The following is a 20,595-nucleotide window of genomic DNA, read 5'->3' on the forward strand; positions in this document are numbered from 1 at the left end:
CGGCTGTGGGGACCCAGGGCTAGAGCTCTGGCTTGCAAGTGAGAACATGAGGCCTGTGGCCTTGATTTTTCTGCCAAGTGCTTTATGGGCTGTGTGTGTGTGTGTCTGGTTTGTATTTGTGTGCATATGTATGTAGTGTGGCATGTATGTGCGTGGCATGTGTGGTGTGTATGTATCGTGTATAGGTATGTGGTGTGGTATGTGTATATGTGTGTGTGGGGTGTGTGTGGGGTGGTATGTGTGGTTTGTATGTATGTACATGGTGTGTGTGTGTGCAAATGATACATGTGGTATGTGTGTTTTGTGTATGTATGATGCGTGCATGGTTTGTAATGTGTGCATGGGTTGTGTATACGTGTTATGCGTGTGGTGTGTATGTGTATGCATGAAGTGTGTGTGTGATGTGTGTATGTGTGCTTGTTTTGGGTGTGTGTGTAGTGTGGTGTGTGTGTCATGTGTGTTAATGCTTTGGCTCTGGAGGCAGTTCTGGGTCTGGCTTCATGCCGTCCAGTACCGCAGCCCAGGGCAGTTACTCTCCAAGCCTGCTTCCTCGTGTGTGAGATGCGGGGCCTGTGAGGACCAGATGCAGACGTGGCCATGGGTGCCTGTGATAGTGCCCAGGACGCTGTGCCCCGCACATGGCCACCCCGTGACAGTGCCTGGGGCGTGCACACCATACCTGGCCGACCCCGGGCAGCTTCAAGGGAGCGACTGGAACTCAGTCGGCTCCCTGTCTGTTTGCAGCTGAGTGACAGAACTGCGGCTCCCTCTGCGTCCCGTGTCCCTGTGCGCATCGTGGGGTTGTCCCGAGAGCTGCAGCAGCACAGGTGGGCCCTCTGACGCACACAGGCGGGTCAGGCGCTCAGCGAGTGCCCCATCACCTTTGCTCTTTGCTTTCGGGTCGGGAGCATCCTGGAGGCCTTCTCGGCATCTTTGGGAGAGGAGGCCCCACCCCTGGTGAAGGGCCTGCAGCAGCCCAGCTCTGGGTCTTCCGGGTCAGTTCCACCGGGTTGCAGCCTTAAGTGCTCAGCTGTGGCTGTTCCTGAGGGTTTGTGGACAGATCCTGACTGTAGCACGTTGATGCCCCTAACTCTAGAATGCCCGTGGGGCACATTGGCTTGAGGGGAGCACGTTGAACACATGCACTTCACTGTATGAGGAGAGGAAAGCTCTGAATCCCCGAGAGGAGGAGAGCTGGTGAGCCGGGGTTAGAGGTGCCAGCTGACTCTGGAAGCTCGGCTGCTATGGCTCAGTGTCAGCCGACATGGCAGGTAGTGCCGGCAGAGGGCAGGGCGGCAGGCGCGTGACGCAGTTGCAGCTGCAGAACTCCAGGAATTGGACGCACCTGGCCCCTCGGAGGGGGCAGTTGTGATGCGGGGGGGAGATCGACAACAGGACGCTGTTGCAAAGACGGGTGTCTTTGGGGAAGTTGAGCCAGAGAAGCTGTGGGTGTGGGGCTGTCAAGCACAGGTGCAGGCTGGAGTCCAGTGTATATTGGAAATGGGGGGTCATGTAAAACCTATACCCTTGAAAGGGAGGTTCCCCCCCTCCCCCCTCCTTGGCTCCTGGGATGCCTGTGGTCCCCTAGGGCAGAGAGAGGAGGTGTCTTCTCTGGAGCCATTTACCCCAAAGGAAAGACCTGTATGTGTGGGCATCTCCCATCTCAGCCGTGAGAACAGCCAGGCTGGGCTGCTTTCACGGACACACGCAGCCCTGTAGTCAGCAGACCTTGTGCAGCCACATGGGGCTGCATCCAGCGGCTCATTCTTACCCGTGTATGCACTCAGGGTCACCAGATCTTAAAGTCTCCAGCTTGAAGGGTAGAGTCCTGCAAAAAAAAAAAAACAACACAAAGCAGAAAATGAGCTTGGAGGAATCAAAGTGTACAGAGCAGAAGAAAACCTAAGGAAGCAGAACACCGCCTCCCTCCCAACTCGCGGTAGTGTCCTCAGAGTGAGGACAGGCGGGCCTTCACGAGGAGGGGCCGCAAGAGAGCGGCCAGGGCAGGTCGTGAAAGAACCGGGGGCTTGAGATATGACAGCTGGAATTGTAAACATTCAGTAGTGAGGTTTGGATGGTCAAGGGCAGGAAACGTCCCAAGAAGTAGAACGGAAATTTTTACAAAACAGTATCAAATAGGAGCGAAAGAAAATTGGAAGATCTCAGAGTTCCAGAAAGAGAGAACAGAGAATGTGAGAGAGAGAAAATTCCTGAAGCCAGGATTTCCAGGTCAAGGGCATGAGTCAAGGAACCCCCATGTGTCTGGCACCACACGCACGTAAAGGACCACGCAGAAGCGTGTCACTGTGAAATCTTGAAACTGAGATAAAGAAGGTCTCAAAGCTTCCAGAGGTAAAATCAGGCCACATTCGAAGGCCTGGAAGCATGACCTCTGTGCTCTGAGTACGACATTGGCAGCTGGAAGTTAGGAACAGTGGGAAAAGGCTGTCAGGCCTGGATTCTGTCCCAGCCACCCTGCCAGCAGAGGGAGACATAGACGCTCGTAGTCCTACACCTGCTCAGACAGTTCTCACCCCCAGGAAGCCTCTAGAGGGTGGGCTCCGCCAGAGAGTGAGAAGACCCCCGCCGGGGTCACAGAGGTAGAGGCCGCGGGGCATCCAGCCCGAGGGAGACCCCAGGAGGCATTCATGGGGAGCAGAGGGGCAGGGGCCATGTCCCTAAGAAATAAACGGAGGTGAGGGTACCCCATGTATTGGCCATACTGAGAGGGTTTGTTACAGAGTTGGGGAAAGAATTAATAGCTACATAGGAAACTAGGCAAGCAAACAGGCAGTTACTTAGGAAAAAAACAAGATCTTGTATAAAAAAGGAAGCACAGCCCCTCCCTGGTGTGTGTTGAGGGAAGCACGCAAACATCAGGTTGACAGGGCGTCGTGCGTGCCCACCTGGGAGGAGAAGCTCGCGTGAGGCCGCTGGGCTGGCCGAAATCCAGCAGGCCATCAAAAACATGGGTCATGAAATAACTAATCAACCATTAGAAAAGTGAGGGTAAGGGAGAGTCCCCGAGGGTTCGCTCTGGGAGGGCAAGGGCGTGGGAGGAGAACTGGAGCTTCTGGTAGGTGTCTTATGGTGCTTTGAGTGTTTTAGACCAGATTCAAGTGTGACTTTGGTAAATGATAAAAACGAAAATGGAAAAATTCCAAAGGGTTCCAGCGGCAGGATTCTGGTGGCTTGGGGCCCAGTTTCAGTAGGTTCTGACCCTGCAGCGCTGATTCCTCTGCCCCCAGAGCGTTGGTGGGGGATTTTGTTGGACTCCCGCCTCGCGTGTGACAGGCTAGGCCCTGGGTCCCTCGGGGAGTCTCCCCAGGGCGCTGGTGGTTTCGGCCATGGGCCCTGACCGACTCTGCAAAGCTCGGGGCTAGTGTCACTGCCCGGCAGGGGGGTGCCCCCAGGGTTCTGGTCTGGCAGCCGGGCTCTCCTCCGGCTGCCCTCGGGTTTGCTGGGAAGGAGACTGGCGTGCTGCCGAGTGCCGGCCGCGGGCTCAGGCTGCAGGGGATGGCTGGCCTCTCTCCGCCCGCTTCAGGACGTCAGGCCCGCTGGCCGCAGGAGTGCAGGCGCTCCCAGCCCCACTCGACCCGCAGGCTGCATGGCGGGCCTCACGCAGGGCTTCTCTGCCCTACCTGCCCCCTCACTGCCCAGCTCGCTGGGGACTCACGGGCTGGGGTTCCTGTTCCCGAGGTAGCCCCCCCGTCCTGGCTCTGTGGACTCGGACTAGTAACCGAAACTCTGCTTCTGCGTCCTTACAAACAACCCCCAGCCTGGGGCGGGAGCGGCCCCGGCTGTCGCCTGTCACCTGGGGCATGGCTTCCAGGGGACTGGACGGGGGCTGCCGGTTTGGCAGAGGAGGCTGTGGCGTGTCCTCCTTTGTGAGCCGTCCCGGTCAGTGGGACCGTTGTGGTCTTAGGAGCTCAGAGCAGTGTCTACCTGTGTGGCGCTTCTCTGCCCTGAGCCCGTCACTTCGTGGCCTGACCCCAATGGCCCCGTAGGAAGGGAGGGGCGTTGCCTCCATTTTCTAGAAGGGGAGGCCCGGACTCCCAGGAGCCCTTGGTGCAGGCTTGCTGAATGGGTAAAGGGGTGGTGGGCGGAGGCCCCTCCAGGGGCGAGACCACCGCATCCTAAGGAGCACTGTGACCTAATCCTGCAGGAGACCGGCCGTTTCACCCGCCCCACCTTCTGAGGGCGCAGGGAGGGAAGGGTGGGTGACGTCCTGGGGAGGGGAGGGAGCTCTGGGCAATGTGCCTGGGGCGGAAATGGCTCGGGTGCCGGGTCGCTGGCTGGGGTCAGGAGTGTGAAGGGCGGCAGGTGGGCACAGACACGGCACGTGACACCAGTCCTGCCTCCTGTGCGGGCGGGGGCTCCTCAGAGCTGCTTCCTTCAGCCCTCCATGCCCGTGTGTTTATGTAGCACCTACTCTGTGTCAGGGACAGATGGCAATGTGAGTGAGTGGTCGGCAGAATAACAGCCCCACAAAGTCCCCTCCGGTCCCCGGAGCGTGTGAGTGCTTCCCGTGACAGTGAGGGAATGCTCACCGGCTGCCTGCTGGGTGGGAGAGTAAGGTGGGCTCTCTGGGTGGGCTCAGGGGCCACTGGGCTTCTGATGGAAGAGGGAGACAGCGGGACCACAGCTGGGTCGGGGAGAAGCCCGTTCTCCCTGGAGCCTCGAGAGGGAGCGCAGTGGCCGAGGCCTTGATCGGGCCCAGGGAGGCCCGTGTTGGCCTTCTGACCTTCGGGCTGTAGGGTAATAACTGCGCTGGTTTAAGCCCCTGAATCTGTGGTAATTGGTTATAGCCGCCGTAAGCACGAATCTATAGCTAAGACACGTTCCCTGTGCTCATGAGCTGCCCCCCAGTGTCCACAGGGCACTAAGTGCAGGAGGACAAGGAGAGCACAGGGCCCTGGGGTAGGTCTGCGTGAGCCACTCTTGGGGGCAGCCAGCATTTCCATGGGGCAGGCACCGGATGAGACCACGCGTGGGGAATGTTTATGGGGGCAGTGGCCCAAAGGTCAACTCCAAGTTGGCCGGGCTGAAGGGCAGCTGTTGGTTTGGGCCCTGGGGGTGCTGAGCTCAGGAGACAGAAGACTGAGCACAGAGTGCTAGAGGGCTCGAGGGAGAAGACTGGGGGGAGCAGGGCTGCCCCCAGCCACCAGAGCACAGCAGGGGTGGGTGGCTTCAGGGGGCACTGCCCGGGGGTGGGATTGTAGTGGGGGGCTGGGAGAGGACTGGCGGAGACCCGTGCAGAGCCTTGCAGGGGTGTGGAGGTCAGACCTGTGTTTGGTCTTTAGTTGAGGTGCTTAGAAGAGCATCTGAACCCAGGAGTGAAGGGTCAGTGTTGTCACTGTGCTGGGCAGGCACAGTGGGACTTCCTGTGGGCCATGCTGAGAGCTGGAGGTCAGGCCAAGGGTTGCTCAACTAGGAAGTGGACTTGCAGGGGCTGGAGAGAGGGCCACTGGGGACAGGCTGGTGGGCCTGGCAGGTAGGGCGTTTCCTTTTGGGTCTAATGAGGCTGGGCTGCTGGTCTCCTGGCATGGATATGTAACGGAGGCCAGGACGGGGCTGGAGGAAGTGAGCCGTCCATGCTGATGTGAGATGGAGTTACGCGCAGAGAACGCCTGTCCAGGTCATTGCCTGTGGGGGCCACAGGGCAGAGTAGCACCTAACATAGGTGCTGAAGATGCCCTGGGAGCGGCCCATTTGGGGAACTCTGCCCACGTTTCTAAGGCATGGACTCCCTCACACTCCCCACCCCCATGCGGTGGTGGGTGCATGGACCTCCCGGGAGGAGTAGGTGGGAGCCACACACTGGCTGTGTGACCTGGGGCATGGCTTGGCCTCAGGAGCCTCATCTCTGAATGGGGGTGATGGTCCCCACCTCTCAGGGGGAGGTCCTGTGGTTAACGGGTGGAGAAGCTCTTCCTGATTGAAGAGCCGCCACACTACTGCTTCCAGTGCCTGTGCTCCAAAGCTGCCTCCCCCAGGAAGTCGTCCTTGATCAATGTATCCCCTTCTGATTTCAGCACCCAAGGTTGGTTTGTCCGTTCAGAAATATGAAGGGAGCATATCTGTGTGCTGGCTCTCCTGGCACAGGGGAGAACCGGACAAAACAGTCCACGTCACGTGGTGGGAGGAGTGGGAGCCCGGGAGGGAATGTGCAGGCTGTTCCCGGCTGTTGGCCCAGTGGGGGGCAAGGGGCAGGGTGAAGGGTTGAGGGTGGGAGTGTTAGGCATGTGGCTGTCGGGGACCCTCCTGCCTAAAGGGCCCAAGGCGGGGAGGAGAGGCTCTAGGCAGGGCAGCCAATGCAAAGGAGGCCAGACAGCGAGGAAGGTGGTCAGAGAGGTGCCAGGTGGGGGGCACAGAGCACCGCCCACAGGCCTGCAGGCGTGGGGAGGCCTGCTTCATCTTTGAGGAGATGCGAGCAAGGCCTTTGGGGGGTCTTTCCTGGGGAGGGAAGTGATGTGATGTCCACGGTATCCCGCATTCTGGTTGCTTTGTTGAAAATGAGTCCAAAGGTGGGGTGAGCTGGGCAGAAGCAGAGAGCTGTGGGGCCTCTCATGGTGCCAGCCGGGGGGGCAGGGTCAGCTCTCTGCTCGCCTTGACGGCAGAAGCAGTGGGGTTTGCTGAGGTGTGAGGAATGGCTGGCACAGGCGGGGCAGGGTGGGTGTGGGGAGACGGCTGGTCCTGGTGGGGGGCGCTCCCAGCGGAGGGCCGTGTGTGGGGTAAGCATGGCATGGGCCTTGGGGTGGGTGTGCGTGAGCCACACTTGGGGGCAGCCAGCATTTCCAGGGCGGGGAAGTGAGGGGCTGGCAACAGAGAGCGATGCTCCCCGAGTGAAGGGGCCGGAGCGTGTTGGGGAGGAACTGGCCGACTGCGTCTGTTTCTTCTGAGAAGTCAGAAGCCGTGAGGACTGGGGACAGCCCTGGGCTCCCGGGGACATGGAGCTGACAGCTGTGCACACAGGGGCCAGGAGAAGCGTGGGGAGCCCCTTCTGATTCCGTCCTGGCTGGGGGTCCTGCCCACAGGGCTCTGTGGTGTGCCATCGCTGGCCCTTCTGCCTCTCCCAGGGAAGTGGGCTACGCTGGGCGGAGGGGTGGTTTCCTTTTACTTGAATCACAAGTCACGTGCATACCTGGGATACCGCTAGACGAAGGTAAAGAATAAACACCCTCTTTGTATCTTTTCTGAGCCAGCACCTACCTCCCCCCAAGCGCCACGATTCTCATCTGTCATCGTAGCTTACTTTTGCCCATTCTTCAACCTAGTATGATTGGAAACGTGTGAAATCAGACCGTAGGTGGCCTTTGGTGGCTGGCCTATGTGTTCAGCATCATGTCTGTGGGTTCGCCTTGCTGCGTGCAGTGGTAGCTCACTGTCCGGTCTGAGGTGTCTGAGTAGCAGAGTTTATTTGCTCATGCCACTGTTGACAGACATTTGTGTTATTTCCAAGGATTGGCTATTCTAAAGAACACTGCCAGGGTTGTCGGTAGACAGTTGTTTGCAGTTGTTTTCTCTCGGTATAAACCCAGAAGTAGATTTCTCAGATTGCAGGGCCTGCCTGTGTAGATACAGGGGAGATAGTTACCACTGTAAATCACTCACTGGCTGGCAAGGCACTCCTGACTCATGCCTCAGACTGGGAATCATCAATTTATTACAGTCCTTGGGGCCTTGGAGTGGCAGGTGACAGTCTTGGGGAACATCTGCTCCCTTTTAGCTCGGAAAGGCCTGCTTTCCCAGTCACCCCAGAGGGCTGGGATTCAGGCCATTGTTTTCCCACTGGCTACAGGGTGCTCCTGGGACCCACCTGTGGTCCTTCCACCCTTGTTCTTGGGCAGCAGGTGCTGATCTGAGAGTGGGGCTGGCCCTGGGGCTTCCTCTGAGCGCCCTTCCTGGGGATTCTCTCCCTCCAGGCACGAGCTTGCTGCAGGAGGTGGTCTACTTGGTGAGCCAGGGGGCCGACCCTGATGAGATCGGCTTGATGAACATCGATGAGCAGCTCCCCGTCTTGGAATACCCGCAGCCCGGCCTGGACATCATCAAGGTACTCTGTGGGCGGGTGCCAGCCACGCAGCCCCTGTGACCCCTTTGGGACATTTCTTTGGTTGTATCCTGAGTGACAGTTGCTCATGAGGAGCATGGGGGGGCCCATGGGTGGGAGGAGAGCAGAGAGCTTCTGGTACCCACAGATAGCCAGGAGAGACACTGATGGTCCCCAGCCCGTGACAGTGACCTGGAGTCGGATTGGTGGTGACCTGGGTGATGTCAAGATAGGAAGGAGGCAGATGCCAGGGAGTGGGGGGATGGGGGGACTGGCAGGGGTGGCGGGCCTCTCCCCCATCTGTGACTCCCCATCTGTTGAGTGACTGGGAGGGTGCTCGTGCGTCAGATGATTGGTATCAGGAATGAAATGCATGTTACTGAGTCCTGTCCGTTCCACTCCTCAGACGTGTCTGGATTTCTACCCCCACCGACCTCAGCTCTGGCCTCATTCCCTGGGTGGGCTGCTGGTTCCCTCTGCTAGATGAGTGCAGCTCTGAGGTGCCCCAGCCCGTCCCTGCCCTCAAAGCAAAGTCCAGGGTCTTCCCATTCTCTGCTTGCAGCCCACCCACTAGCGCCCATACAGCCTGTCCACTGAGCCCTCCAGTGGGGCTGCACTGGTGCCCTCTGCATGCTGGGCACCACTCTGGCCCTGTGGCAGCCCGGAGCAAAACTGAGAGCACCTCCTTGGCCGTCACAGACGTCCACTCCAGTGAGACCCACGGGGAGGAGAACAGGAAGTCACAGGCTGAACGGTGACCAGCACCGCATGAGCCAGAGGACAGGGCAGGACGGTGGGGATGGCGGAGTGAGGGCCGGAGCAGAGGCACAGGAGCACAGACCCTGGCCGGGGGGCCTGGTGCCCTCCAGGAGAGAGGGAAGACGTGCATGCCGAGATGACTGTCCGGCATTTGCCCCTCTGTACCTCGTGCCCCCTCCTTCCTCCGCTGCCTTTGAAGGCCCGGCCCGTCCTCTGAGCAGCCCCCCTGGCTGGGAGAGTTAGACTTCCCCGGGACTGGTGCCCCTGGACGGGGCTGGTGCCCTGCTCGTTTCTGCCGCCAGGATCCAGCCTGGAGTGTGGTGGGATCTCAGGAGAGGGGCTGTCAGCTGGAGGGCTGGCCCTGACTGCCCGAGAACCCCGACCTTGCCCCATGCACAGACAGGAGCAGCTGTGTCCTCTGATCGCCTCTCCCTCTGACCTTGCTGCAGGAGCTGACGTCTCCTCGCCTCATCAAGAGTCACCTCCCCTACCGCTTCCTGCCCTCTGACCTCCACAATGGCGATTCCAAGGTAACGCCTCCTCCCCCGTCCCGCTCCCCATCCTTGGCTGAGTTCCTAACAGAGCCCATCTGAACAGCGGGCTGCCGTCTCAGCGGTAGCTTCCCAGGGAACAGAGGTGCGTCAGACCCTCATTGGAGGCCATCTTCAATCCTGTATTGCCCGTGTTGTATCCACATTTCTAACTGGGGGTTTTCCTTGCAGTTGGGCTTGGACTTGACCAGCCTAAGCCGAGCCACTGCCCGTCCAAGGCCAAGGACTCACAGCTGCTTTCCCAGCCTCTAATTTTTCTCGCTTTCTCCACCACACTGCGGTTATGAGGCCTGTCATTCTCATCACCAGTATCAGGACCGTAATTTCTCTGTCTTCCACTGATTTTAAGGTAGTGGTAGTGGACAGAAGAGTAGTAAGATGCTCAAGGAGCTGTGCTCCCGGATGCTGTTGTCTGGACAAGTGTGCATCCTGCTGGGATAATAGAAGCGCTTGGCCGTGGTGCACATGCGCGTGGGGCTGACTTGGAAGCAGGGTGACAGTTTATAGGGTACAGGAGGCTGGGTGGTAGGTCAGTCGGACCTGCCTGAGCTGGAGCAGACTAACGCCGTCCCTCCTGCTGTAGGTCATATACATGGCCCGGAACCCCAAGGACCTGGTGGTGTCTTATTACCAGTTCCACCGCTCGCTGAGGACCATGAGCTACCGGGGCACTTTCCAGGAATTCTGTCGGCGCTTTATGAACGACAAGCGTGAGTGTTTGAGTTTGTGCGGGTGTCCCAGCAGTGACGACTGACTGTTCGCTGAGCACCAGCCCCTGTTATCCCACGCTGCTCCCAGTTCTTACGACAGCTGTACGGGTCGGGCTGCCTCCCTGCTTACAGGCCGGAAGCTGGGGCTGAGGGGCGATAGGAAACTTGCCCAAGGTCATAGCTAGTGCCTGGCAGAGCAGGTGGCCAACTCAGAAGCCGTTCTCTCTCTCGCTGGGTCACTGGGGTTCTGAGAAGTTCCTCAACTAAAAGCACCCCTCTCCCTGCCTAGATTATGAACAGTAAAAATGGGGGCCTGGACATCTCTGCTGTTGGGGACTAAGGCCAGAGTCGGGGTTGTGGCTTCATGGGAGAGCCGCATGCACAGTCAGCTGGACTCTAGGACCAAGGAGGGTTGGTCCCCCAGCCCCAGGCCGTGTGACCGGGTGGGGCACATTTGGGGCAGAGCAGAGGCAGTGCTCTGTACAGGAAGCTGTCCTGGGGCAGGAGGGGGAGCTGGGGCCCTGCCACCAGGGGGCTTCTGTGTCTCCCCTGCCTGTGGGGGAGGGCCAGCCACACCTGCTTGGCACATGTCAGCAGCTCCTTGCTATGGTGCTGTGTTCCCTGCCCAGGTGGCTCTCCCACTGTCAACTAGGGCTTCTCTGGGCACCCTTCCAGGACACAGGTGGGCAGTTTAGGTAGGTTGGCACTGGTTTTGAAATGGGTCCTATCTGCACTTTAATCAAATTTGCATCAAGACTGTTTCATACCCAAGTTTGAAAACACATTTCATGTTTTAGTTCCCGACTCAAGTAACATTCATCCTTGTGCACTTGTCCAACCCCATCAGAGGTCCTGCAGTGAGACTGAGGAGATGAGGTGTAGGATGGGAATCCACGAATCCAGTGCTCCAGTTTGAGTGGAACTCAGGGCAGCCGATTGGGGCTGCTTCCAAGCCTACTTGGAGGCCAGACCCTAATCAGTGGACTGAAGCACATGGGCCCATGGGGTCCCCGGGTCCCACAGGCCTGGACCCATGCTCCTGCCCTAGTATCAAACGGGCTTCAGCTGTGCCTGGGGACGAGGTGCCCAGGAGAGGTGGCCCCCCAGGGGAGGAGGCCAGGCCCATCCCTGCTCCTGAGGCCCCCGGAGCGCGCTACAAGTCCTGTGGCCCAGCCTCCTCCCCCTCGGCCTGCCTACCATCTGGCCCAGGCCCCTCATGACCTGCTTTTGGAGTGAGCCACTCATGTGCTTCCTAGAATCATGTCCTCAAGTCCCAGCATACGCTCCTTCCTCTACAGAGAGGCAGCTACCTGCCCGAGGACAGCGTCCCATGAGCAGCAGGTGTCCACCACGTTCAGACTGCCACGCTGTAGGACTTAGAGCCTCCTGCTCAGGCCAGGGTGGTTAGAAGTTATCCCAAACAGGCCTCTCAACGTTGAAGGTCCCAGCACTGCCCAGCACCGAAGTTCAAGGCCACACAAACTTGCCGTGGTCCCAGCAGAGCCTCTAGACACATGTACTCAGCTTCCCTCCACAGTCTCACTATTCTGTGTCGTGATCTGTGCACCAGAAGGCTTTTGAGGGAGGCTCACTCTCCTGAGGTTCTGAAGAATTTGATCAGTAAGGTGCAGAAGGACCAGTGAGACGACGCTGTTCACGAGGGTGAGGTCGGGCGCCCCTGACAGTGTGACTTGTGAGCTCTGGGGCAGGGTGCCTGGGCTGCGTGGCAGGTGGCAGAAGCCTTGTGGAAGAGACTTGCTCTGTGGGCAGGGTCACTACTGGGGACAGGGCAGAGTGAGCAGTTTCTCCCGAATAATCTGCTTGGATGAGCCTATTGCCTCCCAGGAGCAGAGGGGCTTGGGAGGAGAGGGGCGGGTGCCAGCCCAGCAGGGCTCCCTTCCAGGACTGTATTCTGAACTGGATACCATCCCTGTCAGCGAGCCAGCACCCCTCTCTGTCCCTGCTGGCCAAGGCTCGGTGGTGCAGCCAGAGCTGTGCCTGTGATTGCTGATGCCATGTGAGAGTCCCTGTGTACAGTGACCACTGTCCCCATCCCTCAGTGGCCCTCCTGTCCAGCCTCCATGTCATCTCCAGTGGGCATCAGTTGCGTTTTGCAAGTTTTCTCACACGGTCCCTTGTAATCAGAGGGTTTTTCTTCCCTCCGTGTTCATGGCCATTGGACTCCCACCCTGCCCCAGGGCCTGGGTCACCTGGGCTCTGCGCCAGCTGGGCAGGGTGGCCTGGCTGGATGTGTCCTGCGTGCAGGAGCTGGCAGCGATGTGTCAGGGATGCGGAGCCCGGGGCCCAGCAGGCCAGGCTTCCTCCAGCACTGAGTCTCAAACAAGGTCCTGCGGCCACATCCATGTTCTTTTTGCTCCATTCATTTCTGCTTGTTTTCCCCTTCCTGAGCCCCTGCTTCATTCCATAAAATATGTTCAGGGCCTCACTGGCCTAAAGAGGGCCTTTCTGCTGTGATCTGGCCCTTAATGTCCACCCCTCGGTGACCCCTAGGTCCCTGCGGCGCCCTCATCAGGCTGCCAGTCAGGCTGCTGATATGCTGCCACCTGCTGGCGAGATTGCAGACTGATGTTGGTGGCCTGGGGGGTACCTGGCTCCGGCTTACGAGGCTGTCACACAGTTGAGTGTAAGAGGCTGCAGCACCTTGGGGGCGCAGGCTGCACGCTCTGTCTGACACAGGGCAGCAGCCCCTGGACCACTGGCCTCCGCGGAGCTCAGCAGTGCAAGCAGGACCCACACTGGTGCCTTTGCCAGCGAGCGCCACCAGGGAGAATAGGGCAGGCAGCTGCCTGCACCACTCTGCCTTTGGTGCCCTCGCTTCCTTTTGCTGACTGACACACCCTCAGTGAGCGTGCAAGGCTCGTCTCTGTGTGGGACGGGCCCCTGTGTCCCACGTGCCTCCCTCCCAGCTCTGGCCACTCCATATCCTAATCGCTGGTCTCTGTGGTGATTTCCTGCCAGGACGGAAGTCCCTCTGCCCTGGACCATGAAGTCGCATCCCAGGACTGCTTGTGTGAGATGGGTGGGCACGTGGGGGAGGGAGAGTGCAGGTGGAGTGGCCACCGCTCCTGGCCAGCCCCTGTCCTCTGCCGGACCCGCTTCCCATCACCCAGGGGGCCCAGGTTCCTTGACAGAAGCCTTCCTCTGTTTGGTGTGAAGCCCCCTGGAAGACTTGCCTAGGGCCCCTTGTAGTGACGGGCATCTCAGCATGAGTGGGCAGGTGAGGACCAGTGGGTTTTATAAAGAACACTGCACAGCAGCCTGGCTACACTGCTTGGTACATCACCCACCTGCCCGGGTGACCCTGGCCCCACCCCAAAGCCTAAGGAGTAGGCAACACAGGGTTTGTGATAAGGGGCGCGAACTCTCGTGTGTCAGGACAGGACACCTCGCCTCTCATGATGTCTGTGACTGCCTCGTTCTGCCCAGGGTTCTGCCTGGCAGGTCCCCATGCGTGGATCTGCCTTAGGTGCTGTGCCCCGTCCTACCCCTACTAGCAGAGCTGATTGGCCTTACGTCCCAGTTCCTCCAGGGGTCGCTCTCTTCCCGGTGACCACATGTTAAACCAAGAATCTCCTGGGTGCCAGGTACGACCACACCCCAGGTGAGCGGGGGCCTTCGTCCCCAAGGTCAGGTCTTCCAGGTGGCCTGAGGGTGGGGAGGGCTGAGGACTGCTGACAGGAGAGACTTGTACACAAAGCCAGGGAAGGTGGGCTTCAGAAGGGGCTCTTCTGTGGTGCTGCCTGCAGGCTGAGAGTTTGTTCTTCCCTCCCGAATCACAGGGCAGTAGGAGGGGAACCTTCCAGAAGGCAGGGAGTGAGGCCACCGCTTGTGTGCACGTTTCCTCCGAGACCATGTGACTCACCTGTCCCCTTGTCTCCGCAGTAGGCTACGGCTCCTGGTTTGAGCATGTGCAGGAGTTCTGGGAGCACCGCATGGACTCGAACGTGCTTTTCCTCAAGTATGAAGACATGCACCGGGTGAGTGCCCAGGAGGCAGTGTCCAGGGCCCGGGCCCTCCCTGTGACCCGCTCTCCCTGGAGTGTTGCCGTGGGTGTGACTCAGCCTGGCCTCTGCCAGACCCAGGCTTCAGGGGGAACATGGGCCTCAGAAGTTCTGAGTGTGCCCAGAGATCCAGTGCTGGCACAGCTGGGGCCCTGCCCTGCCCCAGCCCAGCCCCAAGGGCAGTTTCTCAGTTGGGTGGTATGCAGTGCTTTAGAAAGCCCTGTTGTTTTCCTGCCTTAACAGTAGAAGTATAGCAACAGCCAGACTCACCCTGCTGCCTGCCCCCTGGCACCCTCTCCCCAGGTGGCCAGCTCAGGGCCGAGGGCAGAGTGTGCGTTTCTCATCAGCTTGTGTGCCTTACTTAGAGTGGCAATTCTCAAATTGCTCTTTATAGTGAATCAATTCATGTGACAGGTTTTCTGAGTGCCTGGCAGGGAGTGTGGAGAAGGAAGGGGGCATTATTAGATGGTTGCTGAATGACCGTGGCGGGCTGGACCAGGGTGGGGTGCTTGAAGTGGGGCCTTGCCTCGCCTCTGCCCTTGGGAGCGCTGGGAGGCATAGGGTGTGCTACAGGAGGACACAGACACCGGAGGGGGGTGTTCTTCCATCCGGTAGTGAGGGAGTGGCCTGCGTGGACATCTGGGGAAGAACGTTGCCCTGGCCAAAGTGACTAAATGGCATTCCTACTACAGGCAAGGTTCTAACTGGTATTTGGCACGTGTTTATTCTTTGTGCAGAAGCCTCCGTGATGGTCTGGCATCCGTAAGAGGTGAACTAACTGCTCGTCACATTTTTAGGAATTTACATTGTTTACATTTTACTCTAAAAAATTGGCCCTGAGGCTACATCATCGGTTGTCGGGAGTGCGGACAGGCCTGAGTGTCCCCATCTCGGTGAGGGCTGACAACGCTTGGCACTCCAGCTGCCCCCGCCTCATGTGGTCAGCCTGGGGGTTTTTCCTTCTCACCCCCTCCCTGCAGGTGGGCCGGCCCATGAGCAGGCGCCACAGATCCTGCACTAGCCCTGCGAGATTTCTCAACAGCCATGGGCCCTCCCTCTGCCTTCTTCCTCACTGGCCATCTGCCTTCCTCTCTGAGCTGCTGTGTTGTCCCTGTTTGGATTCTGTTGGCTGCTCCAGCAGTCCGTGTTGACAGGCCAGCTGTGGCCCTCTTCTTGTGATGTCTCCCCTGAGAGCCAGGTGTCTTTGATCTCACCCACCTGCCCTGTTTCTTCTTTTAAATGGATACACCGAGTGGCAGGGCAGGTGGGAGGGGCTCTTTTCAGTCCTTTGCTTGTTCTAACATCTGCGGCCCACCCGGTCCTGGCCAGGCCCCACGCACTGGACTAGCAGCTGAGTGCCGCGCCCCTGCCCTGTGGGAGCCCCTAGTCGGGGAGGCAGCTCGAAGGACAGGGCGCAGAGCCCACTGGTGATTACCGTGGGAATCCAGAGAGGCCCGATGCCTAGACCCGCTTTCACAGAACCTTTTCTCTCTTAAAGTTTGGGAAATGTATCAAGAAATTAAATAGGTTTATTGCAGGACTGGTCAGAGGGTTTAATATGCCGATTTGCTTGGAATTTTAAAAAATTTGTATTTATTATTGAAATATAGTTTATATACAATATTATATTGGTTTTAGATGAACAACTTGATGATTCATCAGTTATATGCATTACTAAATGTTCACCATGATAGGTATAGTTACCATACAAAAATATTACAATATTAGGAGCTATATCCCTATCCATACTTCCACCCCCATAACTAAATTATTTTATAATTTGAAATCTGTGCCTCTTTATCCCCTTCACCTATTTCACCCACTCTTCCCCCACCCCCATAGTAACCAGCTGTCTGTTCTCTGTGTTTATGAGTCTGTTTCTGTTTTGTTTGTTTTGTTTTTCAGATCCACAGATAAGTGAAACCATATGGTATTCCTCTTCCTCTGACTTAACTTCACTTAGCATAATAACCTTTAGGCCCGTCCATGTTGTCCCAAATGACAAGATTTCATTCTTTTTTACGGCTGAGTAATATTCCATTGTGTATATGTACCATGTCTTTACCTGTTTATCTATTGATGGACAGACCCTTGGGTTGCTTCCATCTCTTGGCTACTGTAAATTAGTGCTGGGATAAACATAGGGGTGCCTGTATCTTCTTGAATTAATGATTTTTTTGGGGGTGGGAGTAGATTTCCAGAAGTGGAATTGCTGAGTTATGTGGTATTTCTATTTTTTGTTTATTGAGAAACCGCCATACTACTTTCCATAGTGGCTGCACCACTAGCAGTGTACGAGGGTTCCCTTTTCTCCACGTCCTTGCCAGCAGTTTATTTCTGGTATGAGGTGGTATCTCATTGTAGTTTTAATTTGCATTTCGTTAATGATTATTGAGCATCTTTTCGTCTGTCTGTTGACTATCTGTCTTACTTAGAAAAATATTTATTCAGGTCCTCTGCCCATTTTTTAATCAGATTATTTGTCTTTTTGGTGTAGAGTTTTATGAGTTCTTTATGCATTTGGGATATTAGCCCCTTATCAGATACATTGTTTGCAAAGGTATTCTCCTATATTGTGGGTTGCCTTTTCATTTTGCTGGTTTCCTATGCTGTGCAGAAGCTTTTTAGCTTGATGTAGTCCCACTTATTTTTGCTTTTGTTTTCCTGCCTGGGGAGACATGCCCAGAAAAAAAGTTCTGATGTCGATGTTCAAGAGTTTATTGCCTGTGTTTTCTTCTAGTAGTTTTATGGTTTCATGTCTCATATTTAGGTCTTTAATTCATTTTGAATTTTTGTGTATGGTATAAAACAATAATCCAGTTTCATTCTTTTGCGTATAGCTGTCCAGTTTTCCCAACACCATTTATTGAAGAGACTGTCTCTTCCCCATTGTATGTTCTTGCCTCTTTTATCATATTTTAATTGACCATATAAGTGTGAGTTCATTTCTGGACTCTCTATTCTAGTTCCATTGGTCCGTATATCTGTTCTTGTGCCAATACCATAGTGTTTTGATTACTATAGCTTTGTAGTACAGTTTGAAATTAGGAAGTGTGATGCCTCCAGCTTTGTTCTTCTTTCTGAAGATTGCTTTAGCTATTCAGGATCTTTTGTGGTTCCATACAAACTTTAGGATTATTTGCTCTAGCCCATTGAAAAATGCCATTGGTATTTTGATAGGGATTAAATTGAATCTGTAGATTGCTTTGGGCAGTATAGCCATTTTAACAATATTCTTCCTATCCATGAGCATGAAATAGCTTTCCATTTATCTGTATTGTTTTCACTTTCTTTCATCAGTGTTTTATAGTTTTCAGGGTACAGGTCTTTCACCTCCTTGGTTAGGTTTATTCCTAGTATTCTATATTTTTTGGTGGGACTATAAATGGGATTGTTAATTTCTTTTACTGCTAGCTCATTATTTTTATATAGGAATGCAACATTTCTAGATTTTATATCCTGTGACTTTAGTGAATTTATTGGTTAACTCTGGTAGTTTTTTTGGTGGAGTCTTTAGAGTCTTCTATATATATATTATCATGTCATCTGCAAATAGTAACCATTTTACTTCTTCCTTACCTGTTTGGATGCTTTTTATTTCTTTTTCTTGTCTGATTGCTGTGGCTAGGACTGCTAGGACTAAGTTGAATAAGAGTAGTGAGAGTGGGCATCGTTGTCTTTTTCCTGATATTAGAGAAAGAGCTTTCAGCTTTTCACCATTGAGATGATGTCAGCTGTGGTTTTGTCATATATGGCTTTTATTATGTGTCCTCTATACCCACTTTGTTGAGAATTTTATCATGAATGGATGTTGATCTTTGTCAAATGCTTTTTCAGCGTCTGTTGAGATGATCATATGGTTTTTATCCTTCCTTTTGTTATTCTGGTGGATCACATTGGTTGATTTGTGGATACTGAACCATCCTTGCATCCCTGGGATAAATCTACTTGATTGTGATAAATGATCTTTTCAATGTATTTTTTTATTTGGTTTGCTATATTTTGTTGAGGATTTTTGCATCTATGTTCATCAGGGATATTGATCTGTGATTGTATTTTGTAGTGTTCTTGACATTTGGTACTAGGGTGATGCTGTACTCAAAGAATGAATTTGGAAGCTCTTCAAAAACTCTTCAGTTTTTTTGGAAGAGTTTAAGTAGAAGAGGTATCAGCTCTTCTTTAAATGTTTGGTAGAATTCACCTGTGAGGATTTGGTCTTGGTATTTTGTTTTCTGGGAGTTTTTTGATTTCTAATTCAATCTCACTACTGTAGTTGGTCTACTCCTCCTGTGTGGGGTGGGCTGGCCCTGGGGCCTGTCTGGGGTAGCCAGGCCTCTCCTTGCTCTCCCAAGTGCCAGCTTAGGTTCCAGCTGATGGCATGGAAGGATGGAGAAGAAGAGAATGAGCTGGTTTGTCTCCTGGCACAGTTTCCAAATTGAGTTTTTACTTCTTGCTGCTGTTTAAAATGACCACAGTGATACTTAGACTTTGATTCTGCATCCAAATTCCCCTGAGGGCCTGAGTTTGAATTCTGGATCTGCCATTAGCAGGCCAAGTGCCCTTGGCCAGTTTCCTAACCTGGATTTTACTTCCAGATAAGGCCAATTTCAAGCTTGTCTCAGGGACTGGTAAGGCAGTACATGTATACAAAGCACCTTGTAGGTGTGCAGCCCAGAGCCATGGTCAGTAAAGGGCTCCTCTGCTCTCTGCTCTTGTCTTCCAGGACCTGGTGACGATGGTGGAGCAGCTGGCCAGATTCCTGGGGGTGTCCTGTGACAAGGCCCAGCTGGAGGCCCTCACTGAGCACTGCCATCAGCTGGTGGACCAGTGCTGCAATGCCGAGGCCTTGCCTGTGGGCCGGGGTACGCACCCACCCACTCTCCCTGTGCCCGGGGACCCAGGGTCCTCATCCCGTCCCGCCAGTGCCGTTGCCCCAAGCAGCTGCCCTGTGCCTCATTTCCCAGAGCCCTCTGCTGTATTAGGGGAAGCAGGCAGTCCAGAATGACGTGCCTGCTCCTGGGTTAGTGGGGTGCCCTCCTGCAGACATGTGCCATGTAACTGTGCATATGGTGTTTTAGTTCACAGGCCTGACTGCTGGGAACGTTTCAGGCTTTGTGGGTGAGATGTTTTCAAGCAGGCATCTTCCCAGATGGCCACAGAGAGCAGATCTCAGGGGTGGGTTTGGGGCTGTGAAAAGCTCAGGCATGCAGGTGCTGGCTGGGGGAAAGTTAAATGGGGTGGGTGGGAGAGAGCTCCTGTGAGGAAGCCCAGTGGGTGCTGGCTCCTCCTGGGGGAACCGAGCGTGTGCGCCAGAGAGCAGGCCTTCCCGGGGTTGGCCTGACGGCTGCACACAGGGATGCGAGCACTCCCTGTGAGATGTTTCCTGGGCATGAAGCACTTTGGGGTGGCGAAGCTATTCCAGGCAACCCTCTACAGGTCCGCCGGGGTTGCTCTCTGTCCTTAGACACTCGTGATATTTGAAGCTGCTTGATGTGGGGAACTCAGGCAGTAAATCCCCTGAGCCCCATGGTGGTAGCCATGGCCGTATAAGCCACCGTCCTGGTGAGTATGAATTGCTCCGGTGTTTGGGGTGTAGACCTGAAGTTGGTTCCTAGCTACTTGCCTTTGGAGCCTCCCCAGGTGACAAGAGGGAAGGGTCCAGAGATTCTGGTTGATCCTGCAGCATGTCTCAGATACGCAGACACTCTAGGCTGGCGAGAGAAGAGCTGGGCTCCCACCACAGCCACGCTGTGCCCCAGGGCGGGCCTTAAGTCAGGCCTTTGAGCTTCTCTAGTTCTGTTCTTCCTCCTTAAGGGGCAGATCATGGCTGCTGTTTGGCTAACGGGCTGTTGTGAAGGTCAAGGGCAGGTGCCTCCCTGTAAAGACAGAGCAGTTGTCTCTCCCAGGAGGAAGACAACCAAAATCAAATACCTTGTGATTTATTTCCTGGCTGCATCTTCACAAATATTTGTTACTTAAAATTTATTTGCTCTTTTTTAGTTTTGCTTTCTGTGTTTTGTTATCCTTGGATGTGACCTCCGAAATACCCCTTTTGGTTCCTTTGCATGGTAAGGAAGTGTCGAGAACATGCTGTGTGCCCATGTGCTCCTTCTGATGTGTTTGCTTCATCATTGTTTACCTTGGTTTTCCTTTATTTCAGTTTGATTTTGTTTTCTTTTAGCACATTGCTCTTTGCTCAGAAGACCTCCTTGCGTTGGTGAGAATGCAGGGCTTTGAGTAGCCAGCTGCATTGCTTAAGTTTGATTCATATCACAGCATAAATTGCACTGTCTTGATTCCAAATCGTAAACCAGGTGGGTGACTCCTTTGATGAGCTCTCAGCTGCCTCAGCTAAGAAAAATAATCATGGAAAAATATATTTATAATGTGGTTAGTCTAGAAGCTTCTAATTTTATCCCTTCAGTATCATTAGAGGGTAGCAAAAACAATTTCTCATTTCTTTTCCTCTCCAACACTGACATATAATGTTTTATTACCAA

General features: G+C 55.0%; 1 protein-coding gene across 3 annotated transcripts in view; it reads left to right on the top strand.

The window, feature by feature from the left end:
- SULT4A1 (sulfotransferase family 4A member 1) overlaps positions 1-20,595 on the top strand; it is a 31,270-nt gene that overhangs the window by 8,052 nt on the left and 2,623 nt on the right. The window contains exons 2-8 of one of the 3 annotated variants that reach the window (XR_005033760.2): positions 7,926-8,056; positions 9,262-9,342; positions 9,947-10,073; positions 13,977-14,071; positions 18,819-18,957; positions 20,096-20,163; positions 20,277-20,409. Coding sequence is in view for 2 of the 3 variants with exons in the window: in XM_057486298.1 (XP_057342281.1) it covers positions 7,926-8,056; positions 9,262-9,342; positions 9,947-10,073; positions 13,977-14,071; positions 18,819-18,957; positions 19,532-19,569 (611 nt within the window). In the remaining variant the exon portion in view is untranslated. The other 2 variants (XM_057486298.1, XM_036931459.2) reach the window with 2 other exon arrangements.

Source organism: Manis pentadactyla, chromosome 10 (genome assembly GCF_030020395.1).
Source record: "Manis pentadactyla isolate mManPen7 chromosome 10, mManPen7.hap1, whole genome shotgun sequence".
NCBI classification, from domain to species: Eukaryota; Metazoa; Chordata; class Mammalia; order Pholidota; family Manidae; genus Manis; species Manis pentadactyla.